Genomic DNA, 14,266 nt, shown 5'->3' with positions numbered 1-14,266 from the left:
CGTCATCTTCAACGACAGTGCCAGTGTTCTGGCTGCCCTGGAACACGGCACCTCCAAAGACCCCCACATCCAGCTCCTTAACTCCATACCTGCATTCCCGACAATCGTTTTCTGTTGGATTCTGGGTCATTCCGGAATCAACGGAAACGAGATAGCCGACCAAATTGCCAACAATGGTCGGCTCCGTCCTGACGAACCATACAACATCCTTTTACGCCGTAATGCTTCACTTCCGCTTCACCAACACCCTTATCTCCCAACACTGGAACTCCACATGGCACAACGTAGACCTCAGCAACAAACCGAATACACCGATACCGAATCCAGTCACATCCAACGAGTCCTTTCCCGCCTTCGTATAGGTCATACCCGCCTTACACACTCCTACCTCCTAGAAAAATCCAGTCCTCCACTCTGTAGCTTCTGTGTCTCCTACTCACCGATTGCCATGGATACACGACACACCGAGCCACCTGCCAACTAGACACCGATTACACGACAATGCTATCATCCGACAAACTCCAGCAGCACTGCTTTATTAGATTTTTACGCATCTGTTATTTATACAAAGAAATTTAAACAATAGTTTAAACTTATCCGATACCATATGCCATAATCGGAATAGTTTTCGATAATATTTAAGCCACATAAACGATAGTTTTGTATTAGATTAAGATTAGATCTTTTTTTTATACAGTAGAGAGGCGAATGTAGTCTCTAAGACTCAAAGCCTCTAGAAATAAACGAAAAAAAAATTGACTTTAACATTTCGTCATCCAATTTTCGGAACCAATTCCTCGTAATGTACTCGTGTACTCGATTCTTTTCGAGTATGTTAGACTACATTTTAAAATTAAATTTAGCTAAGCTTCACTGCACAGACATCCTTTTTTAATAAATAAATAACCGTAATAAGGAAACAAAATAAAAATGCGAAACCGAGCTGCTCACTCGAATTGCTCAGTACTTGGCGAGTAAGATTGCGTTAAACATGGCCGTTGTACTACTGGTTAAATGGTGAGTTGATAAAGAATATGACTCATTAACCTTAATTCGGCCCCATGCGTACATCATTCTTTCTAAATCGAAGGCAACCATATTCCTTCTTTCCAGAAGTACAGCTTAAAATAACTTTACGTAGTCGCCTGATAGCAGTTACATGACATTACCAGCCCTCGGAGCCTTGTGAGTCTAATTCGCTTCAGTAACAGGTTGGCTGATAAGTCCCCGGTCTAACAAAGAAAAACACATTTTTTTGTCAAAATTCCTTTTTATTATTCAACATAGTTCCCTTCAAGAGCGATACAACGATTATAACGACCTTCCAATTTTTTGATACCATTTTGGTAGTACTCCTTCGGTTTTGCCTCAAAATAGGCCTCAGTTTCGGCGACCACCTCTTGATTGCAGCAAAATTTTTTCCCTGCGAGCATCCTTTTGAGGTCTAAGAACAAGAAAAAGTCGCTGCTGGCCAGATCTGGAGAATACGGTGGGTGGGGAAGCAATTCGAAGCCCAATTCAGAATTTTTACCATCGTTCTCAATGACTTGTGGCACGGTGCGTTGTCTTGGTGGAACAACACTTTTTTCTTCTTCGTTCTTTTTTCGTTCGTCAAGCAACCAAAAGTTGCTTGACCAAAAGACGCTCTGTCTCACAAACTAATTGACATACAGACGTCAAATTTTGACACGAATCATTTGAAGGTTGGTGCTATATAAAAATAATATGCATTTAATACTAGCGGCGCCATCTATGTGTCAGACCGGGGACTTATCAGCCAACCTGTTATTAGTAGATCTTTTTACAGATTATAGATCTACTCACTGGCCTCCGATCCACCTCGGAATGACGGGAGCAGCTACAGCAATTGACCAAAAGAGTTTACTGGGGTCATATTATCTATTTTCTTAACATTTACCATAACCAACCTCGAGCGGGAATGGGTGCAATCGGTGTCGTTTTCATTTTATGTATGAAATGCATTCGACAATAGTATAACCGAACACGAAGTGTATGAAAACATAAATATCTCATCAAGGTCTAACATTCGCAAACTCTCAAAAACTCCTTTCAGCTCATTTCCATTGAGGTCTCATTTTTGTGCCCCTTTCCAATCAAAAGAGTGATACAAAAATTCTAAGACGCTCCGTTAGCTTCCCCGCTCTAAGTGCTTCTCTCTTTAAATATACACAAATCTACAAAAACAAAACCAACAACCGTGTTCGACGCCACTTCTAGCGGTGTTTGGTCAGGAAGCGAGCAGAAAGATGGGGATGGAAAACGGTTGGTTCATTTCCATTCTTCGGTACTGTTCGGATAATTTATTTTTAGCTTTTCTACACACACACACACACCCAATATCCCGTGTGGCGATGGCCACACCAGCGGCAACGATTGTATTTTCCATGCTGATGTTAAGTAATTTCCATCTTCCAGGTGCTGAGCTGTTCATGGTTCATGGTTTAAAAGCACAATTTTCCGTGCCTGCTGTCGCTGGAATAAGAAAATTAATGCTTTTGCATATGTAGTATTATTTGTGGTGTGGTCTACAGATTGAACAGGGAAAAGAAGGTGTTAGAAATGTGCTAGTAAAAGAAGCATTTAAACGATCCCACAAAGCCACATTTGAGGACGATTTCGTTCCTATTCACGCACGGTACACTAACCGACACAATGTCGTCATGAGCCAGTGTGTATTAAAGCAAACAATCATGCTTGCCGAACCGAACCGAGAAGCAGTAGTGGTGGTGTCCCATGAAAAAAGAAACAGTATATGCACCACAAACGCTAGATCAGGCGAAGATTACACTTTCGTTGCGGTTGGCTTTACGCCGTTGCCTCCCTGTTCGGGGTGGTGGTACGGTCGTTTTATTTGGGCCTCCCCATATACCAAGCGAGCAGGCAAAGCAAACCATTTGCCAGTAGTTCCATTTTACACTCCAACGCAGCTGGAAGCAACGGCGAAGACGCAGTGCCCGCACGGCTAAAGAAATGCACGTGAAAATCGTGAATTTTACGCACGAAGGAGCGGATCGCACACACGTGGACGGTACTGCAGTGTTGTGTTAAGCTTCGTGTATTCGATGAAGCGTCCACACGTTTGCGAAGCGTGAATGGTGAACGAAGCAATTTAACGTATTTGCTCGCTTCCAAACGTACGTTTGTTTGAATTTTGAATTTCTATCGAATAAACGCGCGCCAACTACACGCCGTCGGTATTGCGCAAGTCACGAGTTCGGAATCGGGTGTGATCAATTGCGAAACAGAGCTAGTGAAAACAGCTGTACAGGCAGATGAGAGCAGAGTGAGAGTGCACAACGATGCACTGTGAATGCAGGTGGAAAATCCAAAACCGCAAGACACGTCTCTCGTGCAGTGAAAGGTGTTGTGTGCGCCGGAAAAATCCATACGCTGTTGTGTCGTTCGCACCATTATCAAAGTAACCTTGTACACGCCAAGAAACGCGCAATTTCTGCTGCAATCTGTATGTGCCTGTCATCGTTGTTGCCTCACAACAAGACAACCGTGATCGAAGTAAACTGTGCTGCGCCAGTCAGGATGTCGTTGAACGGGAAATCCTGCCGCACTTTGGGTGATTGTGTTTTCGTCTTAATTGGATGTTTTTGCAGCAAACTTTTTGCAGCCAGCATTACCGTTTAAGTGCTAATGATAGGTTTGGTGATTGATAAATAGCAAAACGCTATATTAGCAACACCCCAAACCACACAAGTTGGGGCCGTGATTGAAGCAGTGTGTGATTAATAAGTGTGGGGCAAGAAATCGAAACACAAAAGCATAAGGATTTGACAGGACCTGCGTGATGGGGAACACACAAGCACAACATACGGCCACACAGCCGACCAGTGTGTTGTCAGCTGAGCAGCAACCAGCCTCAAGGTCGTCCAAAACGCCGTCTCTCTCCAAGGGTCGAAGTTTTATCAAATTCGGCAAGCGTAAGCAGCTGTTGGTGGAGCACGACAGCCAAGCGCCGTCGTTGGCCGGCGGAAGGATAGTCAGCGAGGGAGATGGCATCAAAGCCGACCTTGCTGCTGCTGACACGGAAGAGGACGGCTTTTCGAATATACTGCTCGAGGTAGCTACTCACCTAGACCGGAACAACTCACACCGTGAGCAAAGCGATGGTGGTAGTGAGCTTGCTGAGAAATCAGCTGATTCGAATGCGCGCGACGAGGAGGAGTTTGATTACATTCAGAAACATGGTACGTATATTGTTATTATTGTTAAATGTTAAAAGTAAGCTAGATTTTTCAATTCTAAATGCTTATTCGAAACGAGTAGAGCATTATGATAATTGCTTTTCGTATAGAAGTACATTCTCCATTCGTTTACTTTTTCTTATGACACCGGTACATAATGAGGTCTTCTTGACAGGTGATATGGCCATGATGTAGTTAACATGATAAATAATACATAGGAGCACTTTCACGTGCCATGGTTGAATTGGCACAACTTCCCTCCCGTATAGTTTACGATTTGCATACTGAGCCGGCCAAAATAAGGTTCAAATTTCACACCGAGTCACTTATAGCTTTGGGGAGATGTGATAAGCGCACCAGAAAGTTGTACAACAAGATAACACATTTACTAGTACATATGGAGGTATAAAATACATAAGGATAATTGATTCATTGTTTAGCATAAAAATTTTGCTGACAATGCTAGACGTCGCTTGTTGGGTCTTAACAAGGCAGGACCGGGTATTGAATCCCGCCAAAAAACCTCCAGATACCCTTTGGAAACACTCGGTATAGATCATTTATAGCAGGTTTTCCCGCCGAGGACGAGGTTTTTTTGTAATATTTCACCTGCAACTTACTTAAACGATTTATTATCGATCGAAGGCGGAATTTGAATCGTTGATTAATGCGCCAAAAATACCAGTTTTTTTAACCAACAATTAATGTTGGTAATGAAAACGAACATAAAATTTAGCTTAAATCCTATTTTTAAGAAGCATTCTTAAGAAGCAGCCTCTAGAGGTCCTTGGCCAGAACGACCTAAAAATAAACGTTTGTATTTGTTCTACTCTTTCGAAGCCTTAGCTGTCACTTGTTATTCTGTCTTGAATATAGAATGATTGGATAAGGGGTCCTCCAATACGAAATTGTCCAAAAACTCTGTTGGGTCGGACACATCATATTAGGTACTACTAGACCTTGCTGATAACGAAGCTGGATAGTCTGTCCTCACTACTGGGAAACGGTCCAGATGGGATTTGTTCCGCGGTCCTGACGTGTGAGGACCGACGCCGTTTCGTCTCTAAATGTCGTTTCTAATTTTAAATGTCAAGCATTAAAATTAAGTGATTATCGATGATTTTTGGATAACAGTATCTATCTTGTCCAAGACATAGTTCGGATGACTGCCTTGAATTCCTTTAAAAAAGTTTCTCAACGATAATGCTAATTGTAAGTTGAAGTCTCTGTTTTTCCCTGTCAGTTTTAATTGTCAAACTCGTAGCTGTTGCAGTCGGTTTTCAAAGAGTGTGTCCCATTTGGACGGATGACATAAATAATAGAAATAACAGGTTGGCTGATAAGTCCCCGGTCTAACAAAGAAAAACACATTTTTTTGTCAAAATTCGTTTTTATTATTCAACATAGTTCCCTTCAAGAGCGATACATCGATTATAACAACCTTCCAATTTTTTGATACCATTTTGGTAGTACTCCTTCGGTTTTGCCTCAAAGTAGGCCTCAGTTTCGGCGACCACCTCTTGATTGCTGCCAAATTTTTTCCCTGCGAGCATCCTTTTGAGGTCTGAGAACAAGAAAAAGTCGCTGGGGGCCAGATCTGGAGAATACGGTGGGTGGGGAAGCAATTCGAAGCCCAATTCATGAATTTTTGCCATCGTTCTCAATGACTTGTGGCACGGTGCGTTGTCTTGGTGGAACAACACTTTTTTCTTCTTCGTTCTTTTTTCGTTCGTCAAGCAACCAAAAGTTGCTTGACAAAAGACGCTCTGTCTCACAAACTAATTGACATACAGACGTCAAATTTTGACACGAATCATTTGAAGGTTGGTGCTATATAAAAATAATATGCATTTAATACTAGCGGCGCCATCTATGTGTCAGACCGGGGACTTATCAGCCAACCTGTTATTAAATAAAATAAAAATTGTACTGTTTTGTCTGCATCATAAACCTTTAAAATCAGGCTATATGATGTAAGGGGGGGGGGGGGGGGGGGGGGGGGTGATGTATACCAAAAAAGACTGTTAAAACATGCTAAACAGTTTATGTAAAATGCGGAAAACTGTGTTTATTTAAATTTTGAAAGCTAAATTTAACTAAGACTCTCACTCGTGGTACAAACATAACAGTCAAATTGTAAACAAATGGTGTGTTAATAGGCTTAATGGGTACTTTACGCGCTAGAGGCCTAAATAAGTCAACAAACATCTAGTAAATATTTAAATTGCTAAGCACTCAGCAGATAAACAAAATAGCAGCTTTCTATCTTTTGTTGCCTTATTCGTATATGCAATTGATTATAGTTTATCTACCTTAAAAAAAGCTTAGTGTCTACTGGTTTGAATGAAGTTAAGAATAAATTGTAGTGAAAAAGTAGGCTTATTAGTGAGTCATTGAATACAAACCCCCATAACCTGTATCAACCTATCGATTCAAAATGACTATATTTACACGTATTATGAGAGGTTTTCGTTATTGTCCTCCTCTTTGGAATGCACAAAATACCTTTCTTTAAGGATATGTTTTGTGATCCCCTTTCTCAATCATAACGACGCGCTTTGAAAATGAACGAGCAGTCCCAGCAGACGGCAAACCATCCAAGCACGCAAAAGATGTGTCGCGATCCATTTATGACGCAACTGACGATACTGAGCAACACACTGAACGAACACAACCCGTACCGGCTTCGACGACGATGACGACATCAACAACTGGGGGCATGATCGCCAACCCAAGCGCATCTTCCACCCACCACGATCACAAACCACCACCCTCACAATGTAAGTCGCTGACCTGCTTGGAGACGCACAATCACAACTCTTCACAACAAATGCTTCCACCACCGCACCCTGTCTGCCCGCCAGCTGCAACTTGTACTAGCAGCACCGGTTCCGCTCGTACGCTCACTGACACCCGCGAATGCAACAGCGCACCAACACCACTGCAAGATAGCGGCTTGCCGGTCGCTACGCATTCCGTTTCTATAACAACAAACGATTGGGAAACCCCCACCCAGCAGCGGGCAGCATCAGCAGCGATACGCAGCAAACCAGTTCCAGCCACGGACAGCACGTTCAGCGATTGTGGTTGTGGTGGTGTGGTCGGCCAACAGCCAGCGAACCCGATCATTGTCACTACCGACTCGTGGAAAAGGGCCAATTCGCTCAATCAAAATTCAGCCGCGCGTGAAAGCCAACCTTCGTCCAATTCGTGCACGGCCGTACGCAGCAAAGGTTCGTTTGGATGTGTAAAAGTTTATCTTTTCTCTGGCTTGCTGTTTAGATAGAAGCTTTTTTAGATAGAATGTCACAAGTTGCAACTGGTGTTAAATGAGAATTAGTATTGCGATATTACTTTGTGTTTCGTTTTGTGTGCGTGTTTTTTTTCTGTAATAATGAGCTTATTCACAGTGAAATGATTCTTTTCCAAATTTTTTGCGTTCTGAACAACTGAAGGAAGCAGAAGAAAGGGCCAGATAGGATTATGTATTGTGTACCGTTAATATTGGCTGCTAGCGATCTTTCTCGCTGCGTTTAAATCAAGTGCTGGCAGCATCTAGACGTGTACTGATTGTGAATTCTACTTAAGACCGCCCACGGAATTGGATCATTTCATATTGTTACTCATTCTTCCTACGAAACGATCGCAGTAAGCAACGCATAAGTGTGTTTGGATAATTTGTAGGCAGACACAGTGAGAGAGAGAGGGAGAGAAAAAAAGGGAAAGAGAAAGAAAAAGAGAGCGAGTGCAACGTTGCCAAGTATGTGTGTGTTTGTGCGCACAACAGCACCCATTGATAGAATCTATGAATGAAGTAAAACGAAGATAACAACGGAATGGGCAATACAAGGCGATTTTAGGAATTCACCAGCTAATGCTGTGCAATTAGTTATTTACGGTATTTGTTGTATTGAAAATAATTTAATTTTCACCTAATTTCAACCACCGTATTTCCTGTTGTTAGTTGAAGTAGTTTTTTAAATAACTTAACATTTATGATTTCAAAATGCTATATGTAGTACAATAGATTCCCTAAAAGTTAGCATCCTATGGCAAAGCTCAGCACACGTTTTAGAACTTTTCCTAGAGCATTTCATGTACCGGTACTACTACTGAATGATAATGACCTTTTTTCGTAGATACTCCGAATGTCATACACTTACGCGACCGTACCACATCGTCAAGTTCCGACTCTATTTTTACTGATCCAGCATCACCACAGGGCGGATTTGCGACCGAAATTAACGAAGCTTACTATTCGGAAGAAAACATCTGCGATCTTACCGAAACACCTTCCGCGCCTCAGCAACCTCAGCTGCCAATCTGCAGCAATGCTTCACTGACCCACACTAACACCACTGGCATTGAACGTGAGAAACTTCGACAAGCAAAGCACGAGCCCGAAAATGTGTCCCACTGCAACGAAAATAATTCTAACCACAGACCATCATCACATGCGAATCTGCACATCGAACACAACGTAAGCAACGTCTGCATCGAGCCAGAAGCGGCCGTATATAACTCATCGGACTCATCCACACCGTCGCCGGATGACAGTATGGAACGGAAGCGAGTGTCTCTGTCTCACCGTAGAACAACTGCCGGTGGTGGTGGTGCTACGATCACAGGCAGCAATGGTACCGCATCAGCGGGTACCGGTACACGTGTTCCACCAACGAATGGGACAAAACCTACGAAAGTGTTGACCAAATCTGGCCTTTACGTAGGAACAAAGCTACCGGTGCTAACTGATCGTAAGGTCGGTGCTAATAGTATTACCGGTACGGCCCCGGCAAACAGAGTCGTACGACCATCGTACGTCCCAGAGAAGCTCAACTTTTTTTCATACGAAAAATTTGAAGGTAAAATCTATGTTCAAGGCGTACGCAGTAGATAGTGTCGCTGCTATGCTTTTTAGTAGTTTATGTGTTAGTTTTGTGGATTGAGTAGATCTAATTGTAACTGCTTTACGAACATATAACGAGCGCATAGCATGATCCAATCAGTAATATTTAAATGCATGTAAACATTTTTTAAATTTTAGGGACCCATGGGAACAAACGGTCCGCGTTCGAGTGTTCAAAAGAAAACATTGTATATCACCTCCTTATCACTTATCAATCTCACCTCACGAAACCATCTTTTCCCTAACTATTGCGCGCATGTTCAAGTGTACCTTATCGGTAGAAGTGGCGACATTTATCTATAACCATTATCACCGCGGAGAACTCATTCAGTTCGCACTGTGAAATGAAAAGCTAGTGCACAGAGTATTCACATTTTCGTAGTACGTCTTTCAACTAAATTCCCGTATTGAGCCCATATTTTCACTGAACTAGCTGTCGTTGTTCGGTTGTACTAGCCGACGGAGGGATAGTTGTGGTTTACAATTCATACTAATTTAACTCTATCGACTTTTAGGACATATGTTGATGAACTGGCTATCATCATCGCTGCCAGCGAATATACCAGGAGTAAACGAACAGGACCTGCAGGCTCTACTGTTCCAGTACTGCACAAATCTTCTCGTTGCCGGTGTCATGAAGCAGATACCTGACAAACATGCTCCGCCACAAGATACATTCCGGGTGAGTTTCTGTAAAACATTTTTAAATTTATTTATTAAACTTTTCTTCCGAATTATTTTTTTTAAAAGGGAGTTTTAACCAATACAGTAATGTTTTGTTTGACGGTTTGGTGTCTTTTTGTGACGGGAACACATTTTACAACGTTAGATATCTATTGAGAGAACACACACTAACCGGTGTAGCGATAAGAGCAGATGTTGACAAACAAATGAAAAGACGATTGTGACATGATAACAAACGGGTCACACGCATTGTTTTGAGTAATTTTTGTGCTGAATGTAAACAAAACTGCGAAATGTGATTGTGGACGAGTGAGTGAGTGAGTGAGAGTGTGAGACCAAATTGTAAAATTTATGAACACTATTAAGCTATTTTGTTTGTTTCTGTTGGTAAAACGGAAAAGTCATTAACCGAATAGTATCTAAAACCCGTTATTTTTGCTTTTTTAGACGAACCTCATGTACCAGTGGACACACACCGAACCCCCAACACCGACACCTGTTACTCCTGGCCGACTAGAACCTCATGTCGTATGGCCACATGCGTCGGCTTCGCAGGGCATCGCCAAAAGCGTTTCTCACCAATCGACTAGCACAAATACGGAGAACCTCGCGAATAAGTCTGAAAACGGTAGTACACACATGGAACCCGGTCACGAACAGAACGACGAGCGAAAGGAAAGTGATTTCCTGCTCCTGCGCCGTAGGATTGCGAGCTGCGAAACGATCAGCCAGTTAAAACGAATTTTACTGGAGCTGTTTTTTAACGATGGCTTGCAGCCTGAAGCAGCTGACGCGACGGCCAATACCAACGATCAATCAATAAGCAATAGCTATCGGTTACTTATCCAAGATTTGCTGAACGATTCGGATTGCACAATATACGACAAAGCGAAGACAGATCTACTAAACGACACCGATTATACCGTATTTGCAGCCCGCACAAGCTCTCCAAAGCGGAAATCTCTTACCCAAGAGAACAATAATTCAAGCGCCGGAACTTTTAGCCAAAGTGGAGATGATCTGAACCTAAGTTCCGTTGCATGTGATACTACAACGACTGCGACTGCGCACCAAACATTCCTAAATACCAGTATTACTGCCAGTAAGATAAGTGATCTTCCAGAGGATGACAGAACGTGGGTCTCTAACGAAGCAACTAAGCCTAACATTAGTAACGACAGCAATATGCCGTGTACTCCTCCATCGATGGCAAATTACATTTGTGCTAGCTGCGCCAAAACGCAAATATCTGCAGCAAGTACGCTGACCGCAACGTTGAACCAATTTGTGGAAGAATCCACAACGAACTGCAAACAGCCTGCATTGATGACACGGGAAACGCAAACTGACCCCAATGATAACAAGCATTCCCAGGACGATCCAGACATTCCATGTCCTTCTGACATTAAGCCTTCATTACTACCGCCGCCACCGCCTCCACCACCACCACCACCACCACCCTTTTTCAATAATGCACAATTACCTCCTCCTCCACCTCCTCCGCTACCCACATCATTACCACCAATCCCCCCACCACCTCCACCAATGTTGGGCGAGGGGGGTAAGCTTTCCTTCGCTCCTCCGCCACCACCACCGCCCCCGCCGATGGGAATGGGGGGTTCGAATGCGGGTGGAGCTGCTGGGACAGCTTTGACAGCGGGACCACCACCCCCTCCGCCAGGTGGTATTGGTGCAAATGGGCCGAATGCAGCAGCTCCACCGCCTGGACCAGGTAAATTAGCGTCAAGTGCCTCTACTAGTGCGAACACCAGTGGCCCTCCGCCACTACCACTACCCATACCAGTGCCCGGAGGATGGTATGCGGCGAATAGTAAGCGTTTGTTTTTGTTCACTCAATCTCTCAAGCTCAACTACTGTTGCCCCCTCAATTTTCACGATTTGTACCACTTACCACACCCACCACCCCCACTTGGAGACAATTTAGCAAAATCTGTACAATTTTGGAAATGAGTAGACATTTTTATTACCCCTGGTTTTAAGCCTTTTTGTCTATCGCTATCCTTTCCGAGTTCATTTCTGTCCCACGTCGCTTGCACCTACTTTAATAGTAGAAGTAGTTGTTATTTTATGCTATTTTCAAGTTTTTTTTTCTGTAAATTTTTTATCATCTTGAAAAAACTTTCATTTGTACAGTTTTGTTTTGCTTTAATATGTTCTTTTGGGGTGTTATTCTTTCCTAGAACTTCTAAGTTATTTTCAAAAGAAATGTATCAAAGACAGTTCACAAAACAATTCAAATTTTTGGTTTTCTTTTTTTTATAATAATTAATTATTAATTAATTTTGCCACAATATTTCACAAGCACAGCCTCCGGGCGAAATTTATGTAGCATCTACAATACTCCTAGTACGTTCCTTTTGTCATAACTACTCCACTCTTCTTTGGTTATTAGGTTCTCAATTTTTTTTTTCTGTTTCTGTTGGTAGTTTGTGTCTCACACTCGTAGTTTCGAAGCTTCTCTATCAAGGAAATCTAATGCCAACATCAATTTTATTTTGCCAGTCTTGCGCAAACAACCGGTAAATCCACCGAAACCGATGAAGCCCCTCTACTGGACCCGTATACTAGCACCAAAAAGTACTAACGGGAAAAGCTCGAATGTGATGTCGACGTCGCTGAGCGACGAAACTGACGGAACATCGTCCTCCTCAATAGCAAGTATCTCGGAAACGACGGACGGTGAAACGGCGCAGTCCAGCTCCAAAGTTCCCGAAACAAAGGATGGCTCGCCGCCCCCATCGATGGAGCCCGATAAGCGGCGCCCCGGTTTGTGGCAAGAGCTGGAGGAAACGAGCCTCGATAATTTGGAAGAGTTTACGCAACTGTTTTCTCGCCAAGTGATCATACCGAAGCAACGGCAAAAGGTTGAAAAGCCGGAAAAGGCGATTAAAATACTCGACTGCAAGCGATCTCAAAATGTGGGTATATTCGCGAAAAGTTTGCACGTAGAGTGGGATGAAATTGAATGCGCCATCTATCATTGCGACACGTCCGTCGTTAGCCTGGAAGCGATGCAAAAAATCCTAGAAATCAAAGCCAGTGACGAGGAACTGATGCAGATCCGTGAGTACGCGGAGACCAGTGTGACCAACAATAACAATGCAATCCCGCTCGATCAACCGGAACAGTTTCTGTTGCGTATATCGAGCATATCGTTCTTTTCAGAACGCATATCGTGCATCGTGTTTCAGGCTGAGTTTGAGGAGCATTACAAAGGTGTTTCGCGCAAGTTGAAAACAGTGAAACAGGTCTGCGAATTTTTGATGGAGAGCGAAGAGTTGAAGCATCTATTCTCTATCATTCTCACGCTTGGCAACTTTATGAACGGTGGCAACCGTACCCGTGGGCAGGCGGACGGTTTTGGGCTGGAGATTTTAAGCAAGCTCAAGGATGTCAAGTCGGCCGACACTAATACGACGCTATTGCATTTTATAATTCGTACTTATATCAGCCAATGTCGTAAGAGTGGTATCATACTGCAGGAAATTAAGCTCCCCATTCCAGATCCTGGCGATCTGGATAAGGCCGTCATAGTGGACTACGACGATTGTCGATTGCAGCTTACCATGTTACGCTCGAAAACGGAAGGTTGGTATGCATGAGACAGCGAGAAGCCTCACACACTTCGATTGTTCATTCAAATTCATTGTTTCCCAGAGTGCCGTCGGACTGCAGACAGAGTCATTAAAGAGTCGACAGAAGATCATTTGCATCCTTTTAAGGAAATAATGGAAGAGTTCATCGAAAAGGCTACTGCACGCATCGGGAAGCAATTCTGCAAGCTGGAGGAATGTTGCGAATGTTTTGTCCGAACAATGCGCTTCTACCATTTCACACCGAAAACGGGCACGCTGGAAGAATGCAAACCCGAAATGTTCTTCGAGCTGTGGCTACCGTTTGCTCATGACTTTAGGAGTATTTTTAAGAAGGAAATGCAGCATCACTTGAATGAACTGTAAGCTTGCTCCTAGTGCCTAGTTCTGTTATCCGTGCTTTTATATGTTGTACCTTTACTCACTCAAGTTATCTTCTTACTATCTGACTTTCAGTTTGAAAAAAACCAAACGTCCACCAACAGCACCGTCCGGTGCGAAACAAGCCACAGCAAAAGCGAAACCCGGCTCGCTGAAAGAACGTATGAAGCGATTGATGCAAAACTAAGTGCTGTAACTGAACAAAACCCGTTTAATAAAATAATAATGTAAAAACTTACCTCGAAGGTGGTGGAAGTGACGGATCGACGTTTTTAAAGTGCCCTCCTTTTTGTCGTAATCTACTGAGGGACCTCGACGTTCAAATCACAACTATCAAGATACGAAAGGACCTAGCGTCATCGTTTCCCTCCATTCACATAGTCGCCAGAGGGATTCGAATATAGAGTTTAGAAAACTATTTTGGGGTTGGAAGCGCAGCGCAGTCACAAGCGGCGTGACGCATG

At 43.2% G+C, this 14,266-nt stretch overlaps 3 protein-coding genes across 3 annotated transcripts in view; 2 read left to right on the top strand and 1 right to left on the bottom strand.

Moving 5' to 3' along the window:
• Positions 1 to 14,266, bottom strand: part of LOC126564660 (dolichyl-diphosphooligosaccharide--protein glycosyltransferase subunit 1) — a 378,005-nt gene that overhangs the window by 321,709 nt on the left and 42,030 nt on the right. The gene's annotated exons all lie outside the window — the stretch shown is intronic.
• Positions 1 to 14,266, top strand: part of LOC126564322 (adenylyl cyclase-associated protein 2) — a 195,419-nt gene that overhangs the window by 145,231 nt on the left and 35,922 nt on the right. The window lies entirely within an intron of this gene.
• On the top strand, positions 3,794 to 13,994 carry LOC126563802 (protein cappuccino). Its single transcript, XM_050220546.1, has 8 exons — positions 3,794 to 4,220; positions 6,794 to 7,450; positions 8,357 to 9,079; positions 9,639 to 9,805; positions 10,255 to 11,638; positions 12,331 to 13,416; positions 13,486 to 13,783; positions 13,878 to 13,994. The coding sequence occupies exons 1-8, from the start codon at positions 3,821 to 3,823 to the stop codon at positions 13,987 to 13,989; spliced, it is 4,827 nt and encodes a 1,608-aa protein (XP_050076503.1). The 5' UTR covers positions 3,794 to 3,820; the 3' UTR covers positions 13,990 to 13,994.

The sequence above is a fragment of the Anopheles maculipalpis genome, chromosome 3RL (genome assembly GCF_943734695.1).
Source record: "Anopheles maculipalpis chromosome 3RL, idAnoMacuDA_375_x, whole genome shotgun sequence".
In the NCBI taxonomy this organism is placed as follows: Eukaryota; Metazoa; Arthropoda; class Insecta; order Diptera; family Culicidae; genus Anopheles; species Anopheles maculipalpis.
Note: the sequence above shows the minus strand (reverse complement) of the source record. Positions and strands in the feature narration are given on the sequence as shown.

Excerpts from the sequence above, each read along its gene's own strand:
- LOC126563802 (XM_050220546.1), top strand. The coding sequence starts at position 3,821 with ATGGGGAACACACAAGCACAACATACGGCCACACAGCCGACCAGTGTG. Across the intron at positions 4,221-6,793 it reads TGATTACATTCAGAAACATG|TCCCAGCAGACGGCAAACCA; the intron begins GTACGTATATTG and ends ATGAACGAGCAG. Across the intron at positions 7,451-8,356 it reads CACGGCCGTACGCAGCAAAG|ATACTCCGAATGTCATACAC; the intron begins GTTCGTTTGGAT and ends CTTTTTTCGTAG.